Source organism: Podarcis liolepis (assembly GCF_965112155.1).
Source record: "Podarcis liolepis genome assembly, chromosome: 8".
NCBI lineage: Eukaryota > Metazoa > Chordata > Lepidosauria > Squamata > Lacertidae > Podarcis > Podarcis liolepis.
Genome location: NC_139560.1, coordinates 50033829 through 50060323, shown reverse-complemented (window position 1 = coordinate 50060323; position 26495 = coordinate 50033829). Strand labels below are relative to the sequence as shown.

Sequence of the window (26495 nt, the reverse complement as noted above, 5' to 3'; positions counted from 1 at the left end):
ATTAATTGAATCAGAGAGAATAAATTAACCCCCGAGACAAAAGGTTTACAAGTAAGGCGTTATCCCATGCATACACAAGTAGATGTCCGTTGTTCTGATGTCTTATAAAAAGCAAAATAACAACTTGCATCTGGTCATGCAATTCAAAATCTGTCTTTTGGCTGAGAAAACAATCTAACGAAGGACAAAACATGTCCTACATACTGAGCAGCATTTTAATGCCTTACATAAGGAGACATAAACTGCAGGTCTGAATTCTAAAACAATAGAATATAGCTGCACATTTTGCTTGCTTATTATTACGCTGGTAGATTCATTTTATATGGCATTCTAATAATAGCCACCTTGCTCTGAAAATAGGCCTCTTCTCTAGAGTAAATTATTGTATATTTATTTATGACATTTGTGGGAGTTTTGGAAGTATATTTTTATCCTGCTCTTATTCTTTACCAAGTATGAAACATATGCAGCCAGAAGATATGCCTCTTTAAAAACACAGAATACATGTTAGATTCAATAGTGTGTAGTAATAATATATGTTTAAAATAATTTTTCATACGGGTTCTTGCAAGACTTGTTCCTTTTGATTATATTGAAAAAACTTTTTAAAATAGAAAAGAAAATGACGGCTCATGTGATTTTATTTTAATTTTAAAACACTCATATACATTACTTCTTTTCTAGTTTAAAATGTAAAGAGTTATGCAAAAATGATCACTTTTAAAACGTTTTTCATATTGAATTTTAAATTCCTGTAAACCCCCCCCCCCTTGGGATCTTATGGTGAAGGGTGGTAAAAAATCAAAAAATAAGAAGAATGACAATAATTCAGACTCCGCATGTATACTATAACTAGGTGCCACAAGGTACCTGTATATTTTCCCTTGTGGGGTGTCAGGGAACTGCCATCAGAGCATCAGGTGGTGGAGGGACTCAGGCAGGATGAAAGAGACTCAACTGCTGAAGCAGGGACCAGCAGGGGGAGGAGTGGGTCTCTGAGGGAATGCGAGCAGGAGGGAGGGCTCAGGGAGGCTTCCAGCGAGAACAGTGGGGAGGTATCGGAGTCTCCCATAGGGAGACCCACACCTCGCAGGAAACTGTCACGCCGTGAGTCCAGGAGACGCGTTTCCGTTAAGGAACTTCTTTGCTGGAAACGCTTCCGCAGACAGCCACTGTCGGACTCTACTAGTGACTAGAGCAGACATGTCTGAGGAGCTCCGTCACACACGGAGGTTTGTGGGGTCGCACAAACTCTGAGGGAGCACGTTTTCACGCACAAGCAGCTAATCAAACCCTCACAGCAGTCCGACAGTCTTTGTACGCTGCCTGTGCAAGAGAAGGCATCATGAGCGAACCAACCGGAACCGGAGGAGCAGGGGCTGGAGCTGGTCCAAGCTTGGAAGATAGATACCGAGCGTTGGAGGTTCAACTGGCCCTGCAGACGGCGAGGCTGGAGGAGAGAAGGGCTCAGGATGCAGACAAGAAGGGGAGAGCCACTCAATTCCCCAGAAAGGTACCAGGATTGGTGCAGAAATTTGGGGGGGACCCCAAGGACTACCATGCTTTTAGGACAGAGATGCAATATGCCCTTAATGTGCAGTTCGATGAGTTCCCTGATGAGGAATCGCGAGTTGCTTTTGTAATTGGGCATCTTGAGAAAGGGGCTAGAGACTGGGTTCGACCCCTAATGGCAACGCACAATGACATACTAAAGGACACAATGAAGTTCTTTCGTGCAATGGATATCATGTTTTCCAGCGATATTGAGGAAGGGGTGGTGCGCAGACAGCTAATGGCTTGTAAGCAGGGGAGTCGATCTGTCCGTGAATATTGGACTGAGTTTACCATGCTGATTCACAGACTGAGTTGGGATTTATCGGCGGCACCCGTTCAAATGCTATTTGAAGAAGGTCTTTCTTCGGGGGTGAAAGACGAGCTGGCACGGAGCCCCAGGGCGGAGTCTATGGATCAGCTGACCAAATCTGCGCTGACCATAGGAGCTCGGCAGGAGGCAAGAGCCTTGGAGAGGCGGGAAGGGAGAGGGGAACGTTGGAAGGAGTTCCGCATTCCAGACCTTCCTGAGCCAGCTTTCCCGCCGGCAGAGCCGATGGAAATCGGAACAGCGCGCGCGCGCGCATTTTCAAAAACCAGCGAGGGAGCTAAGAAGGAGGGAAAGGGGCCCCGGAAATGCTATCTCTGCCAACAGCCAGGCCACTTTGCCAGAGTCTGCCCCCAGAGGAAGGAATGGCAAGGGATGGTGGGAGCTGCTGAGGGGGGAGAAGAAGGGGGAGCGGAGCAGGTAAAAGCCAACGCCTGGTTGCCACAATTGGGGCACTGCAGCCAGGCCAAAGAGCAGTGAAAGTGCCCGTGCCAGAAGCTCCTCGACCTGCTCTAGTGATTGAAGTGTCGCTAGAGCTGCAGAATGGGCACCCCCTAAAAATAAAGGCGCTATTGGACTCAGGCAGCTCCTGCAATTTTATGAGCAAGGAGTTTGCTGCTGAACACCAGATACAGACCATCCCTTTAAGCAACCCCCTGCAGGTGACCACGATTGATGGCAGGGAGTTGTTGGGAGGAGGAGTCCGCTTGCAGACTGTCCCAATGATAATGAGGGTGGCAAGGCACACAGAACTGATAGCGTTTAATGTGGCCACCCTGGGAGGCGCTCCCATTATTTTGGGAATGAGCTGGCTAGCTCTACATGATCCGCTGGTTGGCTGGCATCAAAGAGTGGTGTCCTTTGGTTCAGCACATTGCCTAGAACACTGCAAAGGGGAGAAGGGTTCAGCAGGGGCCCAAGCCACCCTAGCAGGGACTGAAGTAATGGGGAAGGTGAAGGTACCACCACAGTATGCAGATCTCAGCGACGTGTTCAGCGAGAAGGAAGCTGACCAACTACCACCTCATAGACCCTTTGATTGTCAGATCAATTTACTCCCTGGAGCACAGCTTCCCGTGGGCAAGTTGTATGCCATGTCAGACAGGGAAATGCAGGAGTTGCGAGGGTTCATTGACAAAAACCTGAAGAGAGGCTTCATCAGAGAGTCCAAAGCAGCAGGGGGGAGCCCAGTGTTCTTTGTGGACAAAAAAAATGCGGACAAGCCGAGACTTGTATGTGATTTTAGGCGGCTGAATGCAGTGACTGAACCGGTGGCGTTCCCTATGCCCAGAATTGATGATATTTTGACCAGGGTGAGGAAGGGAAAGATTTTCACAAAGCTGGATCTAAGGGGGGCGTACAACCTGATACGCATAAGGAAAGGGGATGAATGGAAAACCACCATGTTTACCCCTTTGGGGGCGTTTGAATACCTCGTTATGCCATTTGGATTACAAGCAGGCTCCGCGTGTTTTCAATCTTTTATGAACCACGTGCTGGGCCCTTTGCTCTACAAGAATTGCGTTGCCTTTCTAGATGATGTGTTGGTGTATTCTGAGAATGAGGAGCAACATGTGAGAGACGTCAGAGAAGTGTTGAGCAGACTGCAAGCCAACAGGCTGTGGGTCAAACTGGAGAAGTGTCGGTTCCATACCAAGGAGGTGGAATTCCTGGGGTACCGCCTGTCAGACAAGGGATTGGCCATGGATCCCGGCAAGGTACAGGCAGTGCTGGAATGGAAAACACCCAAAACCAAGAAGGATGTGCAGAGGTTCCTAGGGTTTGGAAACTTTTATCGTAAGTTCATCCGCAACTTCGCCCATCTGACGGCGCCCATCACTGACTGTCTCAGCAGTAAAAAGAAGTTTGTATGGACGGCGGAGGCGGAGCGAGCGTTTGAGGAACTGAAAAGGGCCTTCGCCTCTGAAGAACAACTTCTGCATGTGGATTTACGAAAGAAGCTAAGGGTTGAAACAGACGCATCTGACAGAGCCATAGGGGCGGTGCTTCTTCTGCAGCCGGGGAAGGAGGAGTCAGAGTGGCGTCCGTGTGCCTTCTTCTCGCGGAAGCTGAACAAATCCGAGAGGAACTACACGGTGTACGACCGAGAACTGCTTGCTATTCATGAGGCGTTCCGGAGATGGAGGCATCTGCTAGTTGGTGCACAACATAAAGTGCAAGTGTGCACGGACCATAAAAATCTAGAGTACTGGAGAACGGCGCGAGTGCTCAACCAAAGGCAGTTGAGATGGGCCCAAGAGTTCTCCAAATTTAACTTTGAGATTTGTTATGTGCCAGGCCCAGAGAATGTTAGGGCGGACGCTCTCTCACGCAAACCTGAATATTTGGAGGGGGAGGGAGCACCCGAAGAAACCCATATCATTCCAGAGGACCGCTGGGTGTGTGGGGCGACTTTGGTGGGGCAAAGGGAATTGGTAGAGGGTACGGTGCAGGATGCATACGCCCAGGGGAAACTCAGGGATCTCAGAGGGGAGGAAGACAAATCCGGTGGTTTTGAGGAGAGAAATGGGGCATTGTATTATAAGGGAGCGTTATATATCCCTGAAGGGGAATTGAGGGAGAAAGTACTCAAGCAGCTGCACGATAGCCCCACAGCAGGGCACTTTGGGCAACACAAAACCATGTGGCTGGTTACCAGGGAATTTTGGTGGCCCAAGGTCAGGGAAGATGTGCGGGAGTATGTGAGAGGGTGTGAACAATGCCAAAGAGCCAAGGGGGAGAGGCAGGCGCCGGCTGGTTTATTAGAACCACTGCCCACACCTGAGAGACCGTGGGAAGCAGTGGCAATAGATTTCATGACTGATCTGCCAAGGTCTAGAGGGAAAACAGCCATCATGGTTGTAGTAGACCTGTTAACTAAAATGGCCCACTTCATAGCCTGCTCACATGCGGTTACAGCAGAAGAAACCGCCAAATTGTTTGTAGAGAATGTGTTTAGGTTGCATGGCGCCCCCTTGAGGGTGGTTTCAGACCGAGGGAAACAATTTACTTCCAGGTTCTGGAGGAAGCTCATGAGCTTACTGCATGTAGAGGTTAATTTCTCGACGGCCCGTCATCCTGAAACCAACGGGCAGGCGGAAAGAGCAAATGGGGTTCTCCAACAATATTTGAGGTGTTATGTTAATGACAGAGAGAATGATTGGGTGGAGAAGCTGGCGTTGGCAGAATTTGCCTACAACAATGCAGAGAACGTGTCCACGGGGATGAGCCCCTTTTTGGCTAATCACGGGTGCCATCCCAGAGCCTTCCCAGGGGGGGAGGGGGAGAACTGGAGCGTTCCAGCTGCAGAACAGTTCGTGGAAGAAATGGAAGCGATCCATCGCCAGCTCCAACTCAACTTAAACAGGGCTAAGGAGGAATATAAGAGGCAGGCAGACAAAAACAGAAGGGAAGGTGAAAGCATCAGGGTGGGGGACCAGGTGTGGCTGTCAACCCAAGGGTTGCCATTCAAAGGAGGTTGTAAGAAATTAAGACCCAAAAGGCTGGGTCCGTTTGAAGTCATACAGCAGGTCAATCCAGTGGCTTTCAGGCTCCGGTTACCGAACCACATGAAGCTGCACCCAGTTTTTCACAGGTCGTTGCTGTCACCGTATAGAGGAGACAGTGAGGGGAGGGTCACTAGGGGACCAGCAATGGAGGAGAAGGAACACAGCTACCATGTAGCGGAGATCCTCGATTCCAGGTGGAAGGGAGATCAGGTAGAGTATTTGGTAATGTGGGAAGGGGAACCGGAGTCGGAAAACACCTGGGTTAGGGCAGAGGATGTCAATGACGAGGTTTTAATAGAGACTTTTCATCAGAGGTTCCCACGTAAACCTCAGCCTGTAGCGAGGTTCCGAAGGGAATACTTTGCCACCACCGACGAGGAAGAGGAGTTGGAGGGGTTCCCAGATTCTGAAGAGGAGGAGGATTCAGCTGGCCAGGACGACGATCGATGGAGAGAATTGTTCGAGACGTCAGAAGATGAGGAAGATTCGTTTCGGGGTTTTAGCCCTTCACCTCCCAGGGGGGAGGAATTGGGAGGGGGTGAGGGGGGCCCTGGAGGGGAGGTGGATGTCAGGGAACTGCCATCAGAGCATCAGGTGGTGGAGGGACTCAGGCAGGATGAAAGAGACTCAACTGCTGAAGCAGGGACCAGCAGGGGGAGGAGTGGGTCTCTGAGGGAATGCGAGCAGGAGGGAGGGCTCAGGGAGGCTTCCAGCGAGAACAGTGGGGAGGTATCGGAGTCTCCCATAGGGAGACCCACACCTCGCAGGAAACTGTCACGCCGTGAGTCCAGGAGACGCGTTTCCGTTAAGGAACTTCTTTGCTGGAAACGCTTCCGCAGACAGCCACTGTCGGACTCTACTAGTGACTAGAGCAGACATGTCTGAGGAGCTCCGTCACACACGGAGGTTTGTGGGGTCGCACAAACTCTGAGGGAGCACGTTTTCACGCACAAGCAGCTAATCAAACCCTCACATGGGGCAAAACACAGCTTTTTGTGGTAGGCAATTTAGACTGGCGCGCGCGCCCCCACCCTCCTGCCATGGCCCCAATTTAAGCTGGTAGCTGTTTTTAACTTCTTCTTCTTCTTCTTCTTCTTCTTATTATTATTATTAATTTATTAATCTTCTATTCAAGCATCTCAAGCTGATGCACAATAACAAAACCACCAAAAAGTAGATTTAAAAAAAACCAAAACAATATAAAACCAATGCCTGTGGCAGAGTTTCCTTCATTCAGCTGAGAAGAACAAAAGTGTCTTCAGTTGTTTCCAGAAAGTGCAGATAGTGGACACCTGTCATATCTCAACAAGAATGCTGCTCCTTAGGTGGGCAACCACACCAAAAGTCCTGCTCTGAGTCACTGTGGAGCAGGCTTCTGGTATTTTTGGAGTTTGAAGCAGAAGCTCTCCCACATACTGCAGTGACCTGCTGGGTATATAAGGCATAAAACAGTTTCTCAAATATATATATATTTAATTACAGGAGATCAGTGATGGTTCTCCTGTCTAGTTTGGCCCTAAGGCTGTCTAACAATATTTCTGGAGACCAGGTTATTCTTCCCCACCACACTGCTGCCTTCACGCACACAGAGGAAGCACAGGAGTTGTTTCAAGCAGTGCTTTTGAGAAGCGCTTTAATTACTGCTCATCAGCTAATGAGTCGAGATTAAATTCTACTGCTTGGAACAGGGCATGCAGCCAATTCAGGATTAAACCCTCTCCTCTCACTCATCAGCTGATATCACCAGTGACGTCAGCTGATGGGCGAGCATACATGGCTTGGAGAAAGTTGCCTTGTGGGCTAAATTGGACCTCCTGGCAGGCCAAGGTTGGCCTGGAGCCAGAGATTCCCCACCCCTGATGTAGAAGGAGAGAAATGACTTAGGGACAGCTGCCTGGTTTTCTTATCACAAATGCCTGTGTGGCTGAAAGGATGTGAAGATGGCAGGTATTAGTATCAGAGAGGAAAGGCAAGAACCAGTAAATAGATTTTGACTGTGTGAATAAAACTACACAGCATGGAGAGTGTATGTTATGTTTCCATCTCCCAGGGTTGAAGTGAGGGGCTCACATAAGGCCTTTGCTTTGCCTCTGAAATGAAGATTTGGCGAAATGTGTTTTATCTTTCAGTTCTACAGCAAATACATGACATTATTCAGGCTATATTTTTGCTGCTTAATCAGAGAATTGTCATTAGTTGGTCTTTTTGGTCCCATGGGAAAGAATTTTTTTCACTCTCTAGAGAAAAGAGAACAGTAATACAGCTCTTTTCAAATGATGATTAGAAGTGGAAGCAAGCGTGTATCTTTTGAACTCTGATCCCAGACAGACTGAGTTGTTGTGGTGCAGATTTCAAGGCTTTATCTGAAAATGCTTATATAGAAGCCAAGTGAGCTCTGAGAAGTCAGTCAGTTGTGAATATTTTGTTGTAATTTGGTTTCACTCTTGATGAAGTACATTCAAATGGAGCCAGAAGTTTTGTTTGATCTTTCCTGATAGTTGTGATTTCTGTTAGCACCAGGCTGGCTGGGAGAGTTGTGCTCCCTACTCAAATGAGAATGAACCCAGAGAGAGAAGCTGGCAAGACTCCCCTGTTTACATAATGTGACCTCTGAATGTAGATGGAAATGCTCTAATCTTCTTAGTGATCTAAGCAAAAACTGAATACCGCAACCCAGTTTCTAGGCATCCCAGAAGCTGTTTGAAAATAAAAGCTTCCCATAGAAATTTAGTTAAGCAGCACTTCCACTTCTATTTTTGCTCCTGTTGTAATGTATTCCAGCTTATGCACAGACCTTATCGCATTCCACTCTTATTCCATGTCTACCAAGTGATAGAATAATCAAAATACACAATAAGCATGCACTATAGTACAAATGGTGGGTGGGTGCGTGCATTTGTATATTTGATAATATTTTAAGTGCAGGCATTTCAGGTTCTCTTTCTAAATGCCTCAGGACCACAATACCTCAAGGACCACGCATGAACCAACCTGGACCCTGCAATCATAATCTGAGGCCCTTCTTTGTGTGCCCATTCCACCAGAGCCCCAGAGGTCAGCAACACAAGAACAAGCCTTTTCTGTGGTGGTTCCCTATTTGTGGAATGCGGGTTGCCTGGCTCCTTATTATATATCTTCAGACACCCGGCAAAAACATTTCTCTGTATCTATGCCTTTGGCTGATTGAACATTCTATAGCCCTTAAATGCGTTTGTAGGAAGGGCATTATTGGTTTGTTTTTTGCTTTGTTATGTATTTTTTGATCTTCGTGATCTTTAGATGAAGGGCAGTATACAAATATAACAACAACAACAACAACAACAACAACAACAACAACAACAACAACAACAACAACAATAGAGCAAGAACAATGATGCTTATATCATTAAAACATTTGTTCCCCCCTAGCTCTGTGCTGCTCATCTGCCAACTCGATCAGATGCACCAAATCACTATCAAGCAGTGTGCCGCGCACTATTTGCAGAAACAATGGAGCTGTATACATTCTTGGCCAGAATTAAAAGTGCAAGAGAGGTAAGCATGGTAAAAGTAATGAGTGTTTGCTTTACTCATTTTTGAGACTTGTTTCGTTCTTCTGTACACTAATATGTACACATACTATGTCAAAAAAGGTAATTTTTGCCAGAATAGGTTGGAGGACATTCTGTTGTAAGGATGATGCTTCCCACTGGACTTGATAGGTAGGATTTTTAGAACCTTTTCTCGTCCTCTTCCAGACCTAGCCTGCCTATGGCTTTTACTCTGTCTTGAAATATTCCTATATTTGAACCTTTCTAGTGATATGAAAGATTCTTATACAGTACATCATTTGTGTGTCCCAGTCTGGGCAGTTTGTGTGTGGTTTTGTCCTCCCTTTTCCTCTGTCTCCTCCTGAGAGGCGGGGGGGGGGGCACAACTGGAGCTGGTTCCCCAGTGGCTCTTTCAAACTGGTCCTATTTCTTTTTGTTATTCCTCTTCAACAATATTTCTGTTCTTCAGTTTCAACAAATTTCTTCTCTTGTCTGTTTCTTTTCATTTCATACTCTTACAGTTTCAAGTTTGTTCAGTATGGTGCTGCATATAATAAACTCAGCTAAATAAAAATAAATGGTGGTATTCAATGCTAGTTCTACTCAGAGTTAATTCATTGAAGTTAATAACTTAGGTTCATTAATTAATTAATTAGTTAATAACTTAGGTTCATTAATTTCATCAGATTTACTCTATAACACAAATTAATTATGCAGGCATTGTGATAAAATTAAATATTTAAGGGTGAAATACAACACTAAATAGATTGTTCAATCATTACAAGCATTTCTACTTGCCCAGCAGAATTATCTCCCCTCTCCTCCCACTGTGTGCTGTTCAGGGTGTTTTTCCTGACCCTCCAGAGCAGATTTGGGTGACGCATTGGGAAGAGGGGAAAGCCTCATTGCACTAGCAGGAATCCTTGTGCTGGCTTCCACTAGAGGATCCAGCCCTAAGAATTAATAAAATATGTAATGGGATCAAATGTAATGCTGCACATACTTAAATATGAGACAAGTGCTGAGCTTTCACACATTTGCAAATTTTGAATGAAAGTTTGATATTAAAATGGCAACCTGATTTTGGTAACTTTAGCCTTTTAGTTTTAACAATTCCTTTTGACGACAGAGATTTGACAGTCACTTGCAGTACAATCCTAACCTTATTTACTCAGAAGTAAGTCCTACTGAATTCCGTGGGGCTTACTTCCAGGTAAATGAAGTTAATATTGCAGCTTTTAGCATTTCTCTTATAGGTGGTATGTTAAAACATTGATAGACTTAAATTTGTGGTGACCAGAAAGCTCTTAAAATAACTGCTCTCTGGAGAGGTTTAGAGTGTGCACTCTGATTTAATGCTGCAGTGACCTTTGGCTCAATAAAGAATGAGCCATTTCCTGTCAATTCAACAAATCTCATTTGAGGATTCGACTTCTGTTCAATGTCATCCACAGGGTCTATTTTTTCATGCTGATATGATAAAACTAGAATGTGTACAGATGTATATACTTTGTGTGGTGAGCCAGCTGTGGAAGTGCACTCACTGCATTTTGTTCAGAATTACAGCCTTTCCCCCAGAATGAGTTCAGTAGAAACTTGTTCTGCATAATTTTTGCAGAAGCTGACTGTGCACATGACTAATTTGCTGGAAGTAGTGATGTCATTAAACCTCTTGCCATGAAACTTGCTGCCCTAATGTTCATTTTCATTAGTTTTTGATCATAATAGAGCAGTCAGGCTGAATTGGTTTTACAATTCTGGAATACAACAACAACATGCTTACTCAATAGAGTTTACACGTCAAGCATCCAAACTGTCTATTACCTGTCTTTTTGTATAGAAAGCAGTAACTCTTGTTCTTTAAAATAAAGAAGGAAATACAATCTCTCTCAATGGCTCAAGCTTTCAAATGATCTCTCAGGGGAGATTTCCCTGTATTATCTTTCCCAACAGATGTCAACCTTTTCTGGGATCATTAAATTTTCAGCAGCTTTTTACAACATGTTCTTAGCAAAAAGTTAGTTTATTTACCCGAAACAACAATGAGTGAAATTCAGGTTTCAGTTAGGTGAAATTATAATGGAATGTGTCACATTATTTATACAAAACTTTCAATTGGCAGGGGTGCAGAGATTTCTAGTGTTAAGCAGAGCAGTGTATAATTAAATCTCCTTGGTGGAAAGATTTATATACAGATGCAGGAAATAATAAGAAAACAATAGAAGGGAAACATACACATGGCTTCATCTGACACAACTGTGACAAATATGACACTATTACATCAAGTTAAAAGGTCAGGTCTAGAAATCTAGAAATAAACCAATTTAAACAACAGATGAACAGATTTCATTCCTTATATTACAAGTTTATAAGGTTGATTATAAGGTTGTTGTAACTATTACAACTAGTTAATGTATGTGAAGTACTTTTAACACCTGAAAATGTTATACAAATGTCAGCTATTTATTATTAGTGGTGGTGGTAGTACGGTGAATAGCTTGGAGATAGGGCAGGATGTTCAAATACATTTCATATTAGGTATATGAGTACCCCACCAAAGAGGACCTCCTACTCAACCTCTAGACTTCACTTTTTGGGGAAACAGAAACCAATGCATCCACTCACAGGTATTAATGGGCCCCCAGTGTTAGACCATATAGACCTTCTAAAGGGAATAATCTGCAAATCTAACTGCCTAGAAGCAGCTAGCCAGTAGCACATGCTTCGACGTTGATACCACCCTCTTAGATCTCAGGTCAGCAGTGTCATTCTGAATCAAGTCATGGATAACAACTTTTTTTTAGCAACCACTGATCCAACACTGATAAGCCAGAGTCCATTCTTGAAGTCCTGCGTTGACATCAAACCCAGAGTAACAAGGGTTGAAGGTAGAACTGAAACAACTAGAACCCCTTTCATTAACCTTGTGTTGTTTTCTTGCCTGTGCCCCTCCTTTCTCTGTCTCTACCATTTTGATTCTGGGCCCCACTTCTTCCCCACTCTATTCATCATCTGTTGCCCACATTGCAAATATATTGGCTGAGATTCAAAGATGCCGTTCCACTAGTGTAAAGCCTCTTTTGGTTATGAAAGGGCTGGTTCTGATCAATTCTGACCATACTGCTGCTGTTTCATTGCAACATATCTACCTTTTATTTTAACCTGCAGAATTTGAAGAAGATGCAGGAAATGGACAGAGGAGGAACTGATGACTCCAGCGCTGATCTTGATGATTTAAAAACTGCTGATTGGGTAATACTGCCTTGTAAATAATACACTAAATATTGTGGCCAAATATTGTGTACGATTGTGGAGTGTGTTTTATTTATTTTTTTTACTGTTCATGTGTTTTTATTTATTGATAAGCATATTTCCAAACCTCCAACTCTTTAAACATATTGTGGTAGTGTACAATAAAAACATAATAATATCATAAATTTATAAACATTATCTATACAATTTATATAATGCCTATAAAAGCTTATAAAATTTTATATTTAAAACCACAACTAAGAAAAAGTTATAAAATTTAATTTAAACTAGTGATCATTATGTTTTGGCTCAGCTTAGTTATTTTTCTTAGTGGGCTAACATTTGATTATGGATTCTGAAAAATATTAATGTTCTTGATTCTTCAGGCTCAGTTTTGGGTGCAGGTCATGCGAGACTTGCGAGATGGTGTGAAACTGAAGAAAGTTAAAGAACGTCAGTTCAATCCTCTTCCCATAGAGTATCAGCTCACTCCGTATGAGATGCTGATGGATGATATTCGATCCAAACGCTATACTTTAAGGAAAGTTATGGTAAGCTGTGACAACACAAGTTAAAAAAGAAATGACCACCTTTCACTGTGTCTTTTGGTGAAAGTCAGGTTTATGATTCCACACATATCCATAGAATAGTGGTGGAAACCCTGCAGCTTGTATAGATGGCATTATGCAGACCTCTGGACATTGCAGGCCCACTCTTGTTCTGTAGACCACTCCTTTGGAAATTGCTTCCTCTTCCATGGTGTGTGCAGAGGCAGTTTTAAAGGCTGTGCGACTGGTTTGTCCGCACTGGGTCCTGGTGCCACAAGGGATGCTTCAACAATGGTGTAGAACAGAGCACGAGAGGCAGGGGGTGCTGAATTTTAGCATTGCATGGGGCACCGCTGAAATTTGAGAGCCCAAAGAGAGAGAGAGAGAGAGAGAGAGAGAGAGAGAGAGAGAGAGAATGTGTGTGTGTGTAAGTAAGTAAGTAAGTAAAAGAGAGAGAGAAACAGACAGAGGGAGACACAGAGAGAGGGCCCAGGCGGAAAAAGCCTTATAGGGCATATAACAGCTTTGTTGCTGGGAATCACAAGTGAGGAAAGTGCTCTTGCATTCATATTCTGTTTGTGGCCTTCAGGCCTATGTGAGAATAGAATGCTGGACCAGCAGCTGCTGTTATGATCATTTTGGCAATTTGGGTGGGTGGGTGAAATGCAGGCAATATGTAGGTGGAGGTTGCCAATGGCTGCAGCAAGCAGAATTCGTCCCATTGTGCCTTGCTTCTTTTTTGCTGTTGTGATAGTTCTGGATTTTTGGTCTGATTCATCAAAGATAATTCTTAATGTCAAACAACGTATTATTATCTTCAGCACCCCTTAGCTGATTGAAGACCGTTGATGCGTTTCAGTGATTATGATGGTTTTAGGATGCATTGCCCTGCTTCCATTTTCAAATTACCAGATGATACAGATATGCAGATAAAACATTAGTTTTCTCTCTTTCAGGTCAATGGGGATATCCCTCCACGATTAAAAAAGAGTGCTCATGATATTATCTTGGACTTTATCCGATCGCGACCTCCATTAAATCCAGTATGTAATCTGATATGTGCATTTTCCTAGTTAAGATGTAGCTTTTAAATATATTTTGTTTGCAATAATTGTTTTTATTGATGCTCCTACCACTTCTCACCTGAAAAGTGCTGTAGAATAGAAAACACAAACATTTTCCGTATAATCTATCCCCTTTCAGCTTTATAATGCTTGCATAGAAAGTTAAAACAAGTAACAGGAATTCTTTTAAAATAAAACTCTCTGGTATTTTCACTTTCCTTCTAATCAGAATTCCCTGCTCACAGTATATTGCTCTCAGTAGGTTTTCTCAGCTTGAGTCTTGTACTCTTCCTCCCTTCTGTGGCCAGTTCCTGCCCAGACATTGCCTCTCTTAATTCCTCACACACTTGTTGAGCCATTTAACCAGGGACAGGTATGCCCAAATGCACTTCCTCCTCTTGGTCATGCTATCTTTTCCCCTTGGTATTTAACATACATAGGATTCAGACAAGCACTAACTTTATTGCTGCCAGACTCCCTGTTGAATTAATATGCATTCCTTACAAACCTATATCCGCTAGCCTTGTTGTTTGCTTGCTGGGTTTTGTCATTCCTGACTCTGTCCACACACTTTCCAATATCAATTTTTATTTGCACCTGCATTTCTTGATTCAAGGAGGGAGAGGTTTTCATTCACTATAAATCATATTTCTCATTTAACTTGTAGCCTCCTAGTTGTTGTTTTTTACCCTATCATGCCCAGTTCCTGATGAATATATATACCCTTTTTATTTGAAAAGGGGCGGGGGAATACTTTAATTTCTAAATGGGGCAAGTACAATTACTACCAAAAAAATTAGCTGCCTTTGCATTGAGCACTGAGGAGAAACAACATGAAGAAACAATGTCTATCAGACCTGCTATCTTGAATTTGATCTAGTTCAAAACCAGTAAGGTTTATTATATAAGCCTGTCTGGATCAATGCCTGAATCCATCCCATAACCCTATGTGTGTTTTAGTTTATGAAAGACTTCACCATGATAATAATTTTCTGTACACATCTCATGTGAAGTGTTTGGCATGAATTCTCTACTTTTGTATTAATGTTCACAAGGCCTCTGCAAGAAAACTAAAACCAACCCCACCAAGACCACGTAGCCTCCATGAAAGAATACTGGAAGAAATCAAGTCTGAAAGAAAACTGAGGCCCGTCTCTCCTGATGAGATCAGGCGCAGCAGGCTAGGTATTTTGATTTTGATTATATTAGTCCTGGGTGGTACTCTGCTGATGAAATTACTGCATATTTCTAATGGCTTGTATCCAACTGGTGTCCTTCCGCTTACTGAAGGCTCATTGATGAAGAAGAGCCTTCTATCATGAGAACAGGGAATGAGACATTCTCCAGTGATTCCCCACACACCTGCACACTGTTCTGAAATGTCCTTTTGTGCTGATTTGGGGGTGTGGGGAGTAAAGAGCTAAAGAGGGAAGGAAATTGCTAAACAAAACCCACCTGCTGATTTTGATAGGTGGTGATTGTACCTAAGTTGCTTGATTCTTGCATGTGTGAAAAAACCAGTATGTTCACTGAGCTCTCTTCATAAGAATAGTCATTAAAGTGAAATGGAATGTCTGCAAGCTCAGGAGCTCTGATTGCTTATTAAAAGGCACATGGACTCTGTATTTATTAAAGTAATAATAATGATCAGTGATTTAGACCAGCTATTTCAATGTTCAGTTATTTCATTTTTCTTATGTTGGTCTAGGAAAATATAATTGCCACAGTGACCTGTGCTGGACACATGGAGTAGTTTTCCACTAATTTATTGACAAGTAGCAGTGGTTGCTTTCCTTTTGTACAAAGCAACATGTCACTTATTCTTTTGGTGTATGGGGTGTGTGTTTTTAACTTCTCTTTCAATTTCTGCACAGTAGTCCTACAAGATTCCATTTAAATGCAATAGTGTGATATCTAGTCCACATGTAACAGCTTGGAGAAGAGTGTGTGTGATACCCATACCATTTTCTACATTAATAAAAATCAAAGTAGATATATGCTGCAGCATTGGACACAAGAACACACATCCTCTCAAAAACTAAATAAAAACAAGTCAATGAAATTATAGGGCATTGATGCAACTGGAGAGAGATATTTGTTGTCTGACACTTATTTTTAATTATTATTTTTTATTTTAATTATTTTTAAATGCTGAAACTCTCACATATTAAATATTTTATTTAAGAGTCATAAAACAGCACCACCGTGAGAGGACTTGTGTATCTACTATTAATGTCACAGGCAATAAAGAAGGTAGTGCCTATAAATGGGGAGGGAACCATCTTCATCCCCATCAGGGCAGTAGGCTCCACCTATACCAGCACAGTGTTACTTTAATTTTTGTTGTTTTCACTGCTGCTGCCAGAAGGCAGAAAAATTTGCTTAGGGAGGATGGATCTTTTCTTCCAAAGTGGAGTTTAGCAACCCCTAAATTATAGTGTCAGACTATTCAGTGTGAATACTATTGCTGTTCAAGTTATCTATTTACACATCCAGCTTTACAGTATATAATTATGCACCAGCAGTGCAAGCAGTTGCCTATTTTCAGTTTTCATGAGAGCATATATAGTCAGCTGGTTAAAAGCATGAGTTGTAAACCAATAAGGCCCTTTTCCATGTTTTAGTTCAAATGTTAGCATACTGGGCAGCTTTAGGCAGACCACCATTTTTCAATCTTAATTCTGCATCTGTAATTTGTGGATAATACAGGCCTACATTCCATGGTTGTTGTAAGGATTACCGAGTGAAGTATGTGAAGCACTGTAAGCATTTAGAGAAAACACTATAATCACCAATAACTGCTCTTTTTACAGCCAAGATGACCTTATTCTCATCAAAAGAATGATAGATACCTTTGAAGAATAGTTATATAAGAATAGTTATGGCAATTTACAGTTGGGAGTAGAGTAAGGAATTTTATGCCAGTACTGAGATTAATTGACCAAACTATTTTTAGTACCTCTGCAATTGCATGTGCCTACCTCCTTGAAATGTAGTGCCATAATGTTTGCCACCCTCCCCCACCCTCCTTATGTATTTATGCATGTATTTCTATTACAGTATAACTTTTTCAGCAGCATCTTTGTGACAGGATTTTTTTTTTTACTTTACCAGTGATCCTAAGTACATTCATAGCCACTTCTAACATGACAAATTCCCTATACCAAAATAATTTTGAAATATAAAATAGAATTTACAAAATCAAAGCTGAAAAAATGCAGGTCTGTTTTTGCATGTGTACAGTGGTGCCCCGCAAGACGAATGCCTCACAAGACGAAAAACTCGCTAGACAAAAGGGTTTTTCGGTTTTGCGTTGCTTCGCTAGACAAATTTCCCTATGGGCTTGCTTCGGAAGACGAAAACGTCTTGCGCTTTTTTCTTAAAGCCGCTTGAAGAGGCGCAGTTGCGACGGACCGTGCTTCGCAAGATGAAAAACATCACAAGACGAAAAGACTCGCGGAACGAATTATTTTCATCTTGCGAGGCACCACTGTATATGCCACAGAAACCTGCTAGCAGTCAGAACTTCCTAGCAATTAAACATGTGAAGCAACAAAAATTCGTGTACACAAAGATTTATATGCAATTTTCTACACTCATTTAAGTAATTTGTCATGTGTCAAGTGGCCCTTACTGGAATCGATGTGACTTCGGGCCAAATTAGAAGGTATTAATCCTGCATGCAGGCTTCAGGAAAGCCTTTACTTATGGCTATGTAATGTGAAGGCAGTGTAATGTTTAAAAGATTATCACCACATGTGCAGCCCAGTTATGCAGAGTATCTGTACACCAGCATCATCCCTGATGAGAATGTGCAACAATGATAGGTATATTATAGACGTGCATATTGGGGGCTGCACATGCAGTAAAGATCTTTTAAATATCATACTCACTGTGCTCTGCATGTGGAGTTAATATTAGCTAAACTGGCCCTTCCAGGGAAATACATGTTTAGGATCCAGGTGTTAATGTATTTCCAACCTCCCATGATGCTGTTGCAGTGTTTATACTTACACCTTTACTGCTGTAAAGAAAAAGTGTCTGACTCATTTCAGATTTAGATTGGCCTGTATAATAAAATTTGAAATGTCTCTCATTTAAACTAACCTTCTGTTTTCTTTGTGTTCCCTTAAAAACAGATTGTTTTTCTTTTGTCATTTTGATTTCTTTTCTTTTCTTTTTCCAGCAATCCGGCCTCTTAGCATGTCTTACAGTTTTGACTTGTCAGGTAAAAAGTGCTACAGCACCTGACGTGGTTATTGTGATAACTGTAAATCGTGTTCCATTCCATTTCTTTGTTTAATGTAAGAAAAACATCTGAAGGATGTTTTTCCAAATCCTAGTCTGCAGATTTTAAGATTAATTTAAATATCATCTGAGATCCACACTAAAATCATTAGCATTTGTGTAAACATTTATTTTTTAAAAATACTGTAGTTATAGAAGAGTGCAGAGCTAGTATAATATATTTGAGTAAACACCCATTACTCTGACTGGGCACCCAAAGGGAAAGAGTAACTCCTCTATGAAGAAAGGTTGCGGCATTTGGGACTTTTAGTTTAGAGAAAAAGTGAGTAAGTGGTGACATGATAGACAAGTATAAAATTATGCATGGCATGGAATAAGTTTTTCAGAAAAGTTTTTCTCCCTCTCTCATAACACTAGTACATGTGGACATTCCATGAAGCTGAATCTTGAAAGATTCAGGACAGATAAAAGAAAGTACTTTTTCATGCAGCACAAAGTTATATGGAACTCGCACCCGTGGCAGGCAGTGATGGCCACTAACTTAGACAGCTTTAAAATAGGATTAGATACAGTCACGGAGGAAAGGGCTATCAAATGATGGCTCTTATCTGCCTCCATAGTGGGAGGCAATAATGCTTCTGGATACCAGTTGCTGGAAAAACCAGGGTGGGAGAATCATCTTGTGCTCAAATCCTTCTTGCGGATTTAGCACAAGCATCTGGTTGGCCACTGTGATAATGGGATGCTGGACTATATGGGCCATTGGCCTGATCTAGTAGACTCTTCTTGGGTTCTTAGGAATTTATTCACAAACCATTTATAGAAGATAGGTTCTGTTGGTTCACTGTACCAGTGCAATGCTCCACAACAGTGTTGGTCCAGAACTCCCTTCATACATGAGCCAATGACAGGCATGATCTTCCAGTGGCGTAGCGTGGGTTGTCAGCACCCGGGGCAAGGCAAGTAATTTGCGCCCCCTAACTCGTGGATTTGCGCCCCCTAACCCTAACCCCCAGATGTTGCGCCCGGTGCGGCCGGCCCCCCCTGCACCCCCCACGCTACGCCACTGTGATCTTCTAACCACGATTAGCAGTGGCCTCTAGGCTCATGCAGTTTTCCTCCACTTCCACGTGAGAATTTTCCTTCCCTTTTATTTTCATATGGCAAGATCAGAGCTAGGTTAGAAGGAGTCCAGGAGAAAAGCCCCTCCTAGGACCTCCCATATCACCCTGGTCTTTGCATCAAGGAAGCTTAACAAGTAGCTTTGTCACTTCTTAACATGTTTTCTCAATGTGACAGGTGCACTGCAAAGTGAAGCACTTTCTGAGGGTATTGCCACCTGCCGTTTTCATTTCCCAGAATACCTCTTGGCATCAGGTCCCAGAAGCATTCTGAGGAAAAGCAGATGGTGGGTGGATGCAGCCTTGGCAGCCACTTTGCAGCATGGACACCACTTTGGTAAAAAAAATAACAACAAAGAAAATGAAAAGTTATTTCAGAGTCTAGCATTAGCTCTGAATGGCCTTCCTGGGGCCTATGAGTCCCAGCATTTACCTGACCATTGCAGGTGCTCACAGTGGGCCTGAACCATGATGTAGCGTACTAGTATATACTAGTGCACATGTGTACTAGTATTTCATCGAACCATGGTAAGCACCAAATATGAGTTTGCAACTATCATTAAAAATAGCTTTCAGAACTCTGGGGAGAGCTAAGCAGGGCCAGCAAAGATTCTCGTGCAGGCATAACATTAGCCATGGCTAGTTCTGAAAATCTAAGAGAGAGAAAATTCACATGGAAAAGGGGAGGAGGAAGGGAGATAAAATGAGAACTTACTATTCTTTCTTGAACTCATAACCTTATGAGGTTGTTTCAATAGATACAGTGGTACCCTGGGTTACAAACACTTCGGGTTACAGACTCCGCTAACCCGGAAGTAGTACCTCGGGTTAAGAACTTTACCTCAGGATGAGAACAGAAATCATGCGCTGGCGGTGCGGCGGCAGCAGGAGGCCCCATTAGCTAAAGTGGTACCACAGGTTAAGAACGGTTTCAGGTTAAGAACGGACCTCTAGAATGAATTAAATTTGTAACCAGAGGTACCACTGTACTCTCTTTTTTCTATTACTAAAATTATATGTGCTACATTAAACAGGGTGACATCCAGTGATATCTGCCGGCTTGCGCAACAATGCTTTGTGTTTCTCTTCTCCCCATTTCAGCCCCCCTGCATGCCGCCAAAATCTGCTCCAGAGGGGCGGCTGTGGGGAGGAAAGGGAGGTGAAATCCTGTTGCACAAATGGACACCCACTTGTAATATGTTGGATCTGACCCATAACCTTTCACACTAATACATTAATATGCTGTAGATTTACTATTTAACATGTTACAGATTTCAACCACGCTTTGGATTTGAATATTATCTAAAGAGCTTTTGCTTTTCTGTTTCTGTTTAAAAAGTTTTATAACAGGCAGGCACGTGCATCACACAGAAATGTGATGTTGGTACTTTATCATCTGAATTCTGAACCTTCCTCTGAGTTGTGCTTTTGGGGAGCAAATTGAGGAGTTTGTGGATAGAAGCAGGCTAGCACATGATCAGCACAAGCTTCAGTTATCATTATTTTGGATTAAGAAAGAATAGGCTGTATTGAGGAGTTTTCTTTAACTGTGTTGCTATATGTGTATGTTTTATTCAATTGTTTAAAAATGGATATTTCCATTTCCTTCCATGTTAATTGGTGCTTTCATCATCATCAACCTCCCTGCTTGTTTTGTCTGATGATTTGATGTTTACAAATAGGGAATCCCTCAAAAAGGAGAGCAGTAGTCTTATTTGTATTATTTTTTTACAATGTTTGTCCAAATAGTTTAAGTATAGCTTTTGTATTTGAATTAGGCTCTGTTATTTTCATCACTATCATTATTAATCACTTATGCTGGTGGTTTTCAACCTGTGTGCCATGGCAACCTGGGGTGCCTTGAATGATAGTCAGGGGTGCATTGGGCAACACTGGTCTCTGTTCTTCTTTCCTTCCCTCCCACCTCTGATGCCCTCTCACGTTTCTGCCTCTCAAAGTCTTGTACAGCTGTTAGTTGCATCAGCCCTGGCTACAATCTCTCCAGGCAAATGGTGCCTCTGGGGCTGGCCAGGGGGTGCTTCTCAGGCCCCTGTGGGGCAGTGTGAGGAGGCATCTCTCTTTGGGGCAGGAGGGGCAGCTCAGAGACCAGTGATGGCAGCTGCAGCTGCCCAGAGGACTCCCAAGGAGAGGGGAGAAGAGAGGAGGCTGATGAACACTCCACAAGGGGGGTGTTCAAAAAGTGGTGAGTGGCTGCCAGCTTTGCAGGCAAGGGGTGACATAACTGGGCTCCTGAGCCGCACAGGGGTGCCACAGAAAGAATGTAGTTGGTCAAGGGAGCCATGGACCCAAAAAGGTTGCACACCTCTGGTTTATGCAGTACCATTGCTGTACGTGACACCTTAGAGTCTTTACCTACAAGGAGCTTACAGTCTTAAAACTGAGAGTGGGGGCAAGAAAGGAAGGAAAGGAAATAAAGTGCAGAATATTGGTAGAACTGGAGGAAGGGTTGTAACAGGAAACAACGGCTTAAAGTCAGAGTGGACATGTGGATGAAGAAGCATTTTGAGATGGTCTGAGCAGCAGTAGAGGTTAGTGTTTTGAGTAAAGAGGATGTGATAGGAGGCTGTAAGTAATGGAAGGCCTCATCTCTATCAAGAGCTGAAAAGAGTTCCAGCTGCTCTTCACAATCCTGTTGCTGAAGGTGACACCAAAGTGTGTCAACTATCAGATAGACTCTTGGGAAGATCAAGGGCATGAGAATTAGTCTGCACATGCAGATGGAACAAGGACCATTGGTTTAACAAGGCCCCTGTTTTATTTATACTTCAACAGGTTGCCACAGAACCACAACTCTACATTAGTCCTTCAACATTGGACAAGCCGCTAGCCAAAAACATATGTGGCTGTATAATTTTCACAGCCCGGTTATACTTAGATTTTTATTACGACATCTCCCTTGTATAAATCGGAATGTTTTTGGGGGGGAAGCACTAAGGAGAGGGAGTCAAATCTCATGGCCCATCAAACATTCCAGTAGAAGCCTGTTCCATGAGGCTGCCTTTGTCACCAGAAAGGGGAGGCGGTGCCTGCTAGCCACCTTTTATTGAATTTGTGTGAACTAGTGAGTGGCTGTAACAGGAGGGAAAGTGAGTCCATCCAGTTTCCCCATCTGAGAGTTGTCTCCCACCCTGTAACCACTACAGTTCCCTCAGGTTTCTGACATTTACCCTCCAGGAGGGTGTTTCTTTAAGCTTTTGCTGCCATACTTGGTTTCCCCCAGAAGAACTGTTCCATCTCTTGGTGTGTGCCAATGTGTGTTAGAGGAACATAGGGAATGCCTATGGAGCCACTGACTTTAAAGTTATCAGAATATGTTACTACATTGGTCATGCTTGCTGTTCACATTTTCCTCGCCTCTTAAATTTAGACATTCCTTTTAATTGATACTTCTAGTCAGTTTTAGCAGCTGGCTAGACAGAAGTGTTGGGAGAGGAAGGTTTTTTGTTTGTTTCTGTTTTTAGCTTAAAAGTGCTGCTTTCTTATTTTAAAGATGTGAATTTCAGTGGTTTTATGTAAAAGAGGATGACAGGGAGTGTATTTCATGTTATATGCAATTTTATTTATGTATGTGAAGTGCTGCCCATTTTATTTTGGTTTGAATTCAGGTTCTAACTAGAAGATAGAAGAGCTAAGGTACAAGAAAGGGAGAGATGGATTGTTTCCCTAACCTAGCTATTCCTGGATTATCCGCTCCCCCAAAATGTAACTGGAAATCCACTTCCATAGAGCTTGTAAATTAAATACTTTTAAAGTCTGAAGCTGAAGCAGTTGTTCAATTGATCTTGAAATGGTTCAAATAAATTACTTGATGTTTCGACCAGCTGTGCAAAGAGGATTCAGTAATTAATAATTTAACAAAGATCCCACCAGGGAACTATTTTCAGGGGAAACGATAACTCTTATTCTCTGAACCCACTGTATACTAACAGGGAAGTTACAGAGGAAGCTGTTTATGGAAATTAAGATTAGGAACAGATTCTTTAATATCAGTGCATAATTCCCGGTATTCAGCTACTTAATTGAATCAGGAATTTTATCTTTAAATGAAAAGGCCTGAACTAGGATTTCTCCTAAGAAAGTGGATTTGATCAAAGACATAATGTTAACTAAGAAATAGATGGTGCTCCCTACTTCTGCCCTGCTCACCATCTAGTGCAGTTTATTGCAATTGAAAGAGGAGACTTCTAATTTCCTTGATAATCAATTACTTGGTCATCAAGGAGAATGACAAAAGAAACCAGGACAAAGGTTTTTATGACTAGGATTATGAACATAGTTATGCCTAGGGAGACCTGTCAAACATCATTTCCACAGATTAATTTGTGTGTTTTTTATTTTGCTTTTTATTTGTTTTCTTACTTGATGAACAAACACAGACAATAAAATAACCAAAATAATAAAATGACAACATCAAACAAAAAAGGAAAAAAAGAAAAAAAACATACCTACAACAATAAATCCATAAATTCTTATATACGGATTTATGTCACCCTATTCTTTAATCCCAATTCCTTTTCTTCTCTAATAGGCTTCCGTCTTCCACAGATTAATTTGGTAAGGTGTAGAGGCTCTGGGCTACAACTATCCATAACATTTTCCTTTTCAAGAAGAAGGAATTCCAGCAGGTTTAGCTATACATAATGAAATTCCCTCTTCTAGAAGCGCAGGTGCCCTGTCCTCTTTTCCACCCAGCCACCCTACTGCTCCCCCAGCATAGCCACACGGAGGACATCAGTTGTTTTTGATTTTGATTTTGATTAGCAGCATCGGGGGTTACATTGACGTGGTTAATCATAAATCATGGTTTATTGAAACAAGTCAAATTCATAACCCTAGCTTTGAAGTTGTCTTTTTCAAGTTATAACTAGCAACACGTTTAAGTATGGACTAGCCACACAATCATATTGAATTGGGAATGCATTTCATGTTCTTCTCTAAGGGCTCACCCACAATTCCTTTTGTGCCACATTTCTAGGCACAGGTCAGCACTTTAAAGCTCTGTGTCCAAACCTGCATTTTACCACTGAATCGGGGCAAACAACAATAGGTTTTCTGCACACAGAGCGCTTTAAAGTGCGGAGCTGTGCCTGGAAGAGGAAGTCTGGATAATCCCTAAGTCACCTTGTGATTGTGAAATCAGCTTCAATTCTGAGACTTATTTTTATTTTTCTGTCATCTCCAGATTGTACCCATATCTAGGCAAACAGCATATTAAAAATCCTAAGCATCTGTTCTAATTGTCTTTTCCAATGAAAGCTGCTCTTGAACACAAACAGCATATGGGTACATGATTGCTCATGTTCATATATAATTTATGTTCTATTTGATTCATTTGATAAGCACAGTAATCTGTACCTAGAAAGAAAAGGTGAATTCCATTTTGGTTTTGTATTATCTTGTTTTACACCTTAGTAGTAGAAACTGATACCAAAATGTCATAGCATTAAGGCTCTTATGCATACCTATCTAGAAATAAGCCCCAGTGAAAACAAATGGACTTACTTTTGAGTAGACATGTATAGGATTGCACTATAAAAAGATCCAACTCAGCCGTTTTCCAGAAAGGATTGCAGCCTGTGATATTTGATAGCTATTTTTCCATCTTGGCAAGATGAGAAATGTATATTCTGCAGCCAGGCTACTGTTTGTCTTGGAATTGCTAACAGCGGAAGTAACTGCTATTGCTTCCCATTTGTCTGACTAAATTAATCTGTATTGAATTAATTAATTATCATTTCAGAGTTTATACTGACAAAAAACAGCCTTTAAAAGCCCTGTATTTACAGTAATTTTGTGGTGTGTGAGAGATCTAATAGGTAGCTGTATTTTTTGCTGTAAATTTAAGTTAGTTGCCCTTTACCGTCTGTTAGAATTAGTTTCTGTCTGAATACTGGTTATAAGCAGTTGCTTCCAATATTTTATTCTATTTTTTTACTGGTCTGAAGACATTGTGGCCTTGATTCTCTTGAGATAACTAAAAGCTGGGAAACGGTAGGGATATATATCATATGATAGGGGGACACCAGTGTCTATTGCAGCAAAAACAATAGAGTGTTTTGTGGCACCTTAAATACCTAACAAATTCATTTTGATGTTTGTTTGTTTGATGCTCTTTGTTGGAAGCTCTGTGGGCAGTTCACAGCATTAAAATACAAAATAAAAACACAAAACACATAATAAGAACAAGAACAAAACAAACCCATAGGAATCCCCCATAAACTTCCATAGACTAGTCCTCTTCATCAAATGTTACCTGCAGTTGTGTCTGTATGTTTATCTATACACACACACACATATGCATGCACACACATACATACACACATTTGGCAGGGAAGAGGATTGTAAAGAGTGAAGTCAAAGGAAAGCAAAGGATGGTGGAAATAGCATAACTATCACAGTCTGCACTCACCTGCATATCATTTTCCTTGCACTTCACTGTTTAGAATCCTCCTCCCTTAGTTCCCTTCGTACATTTGTTGGCTGTTGTCCACAAAAATGTGTTAGGTGCCACAAGACTCCTGGTTTTTTAAAATATATATCTTAAGTGGTAATAGAATTATTTAAAGGTAAAAACAAATGTTTTTTCCCAACTACATATCAGTTGCAAAATACTTACAAGTGTGACCAAAAAATAGTCTGGTAAAATGCATTTCAAGCTATCCTTGCGCTTTATTCTATTCTTTTTGTTATATTTTCTGTTTGTGTGTATGTTTCCTTGTAAATTTCCTTTGGGTTCTGCAAGGTGTAAGTAGCTGGCTGCTGATATGCTAAAACTATTTTTTAGCAATATTGGATGAATGATTTGTTTATCCACAGTTTCACAAAATCAAAGTAGATTTGCCTGTAAAAATAGAAGCACAGATTTATATAATTGGAATAGATTATTGGAATAGATTACAATTGGAATAGATTACAACACCCATCCAATCAGGACCTGGGATATTCTGTAAACAGAAATCATGAACCTGACTCCCTCCCAAGCCTTCCTTGGTGCCCATGTGCACCAGGTTGAAGACCGTCAGTTTTTTAGTTTGTAATTGCAGAGCAGTTGCTGGAGCTGGAAGTCTTTTGATTTTAAAGGATGCTTGGGCAGGGGGCAAAAGTATCAGGGGTGGTTTCCCCACCTAGTAGCCAATCTTGTGTGCTTCCTTGTTGCCCTCCGGCCATGTGGAGCTGACAGTAGGCACTTGCTTCACCCCATGAAGGGACCGTGTGTGTGTGTGTGTGTGTGATTCAGAATATGCATTTGGGCAGAGAGTGAAAAATAGGTCGTAGAATCATAGAATTGGACAGGACCATGAGGGTCATATACTCCAACCCCCT

At 42.0% G+C, this 26495-nt stretch overlaps 1 protein-coding gene across 6 annotated transcripts in view; it reads left to right on the top strand.

Annotated features, from left to right (window-relative positions):
• SPIRE1 (spire type actin nucleation factor 1) overlaps positions 1–26495 on the top strand; it is an 86683-nt gene that overhangs the window by 36131 nt on the left and 24057 nt on the right. For 3 of the 6 annotated variants that reach the window (XM_083518653.1, XM_083518651.1, XM_083518649.1), the window contains exons 4-9: positions 8797–8922; positions 12087–12170; positions 12557–12721; positions 13675–13761; positions 14838–14967; positions 17969–18010. In XM_083518653.1, the coding sequence (XP_083374779.1) occupies positions 8797–8922; positions 12087–12170; positions 12557–12721; positions 13675–13761; positions 14838–14967; positions 17969–18010 (634 nt within the window). The remainder of the gene's footprint in view (positions 1–8796; positions 8923–12086; positions 12171–12556; positions 12722–13674; positions 13762–14837; positions 14968–17968; positions 18011–26495) is intronic. The other 3 variants (XM_083518654.1, XM_083518652.1, XM_083518650.1) reach the window with 1 other exon arrangement.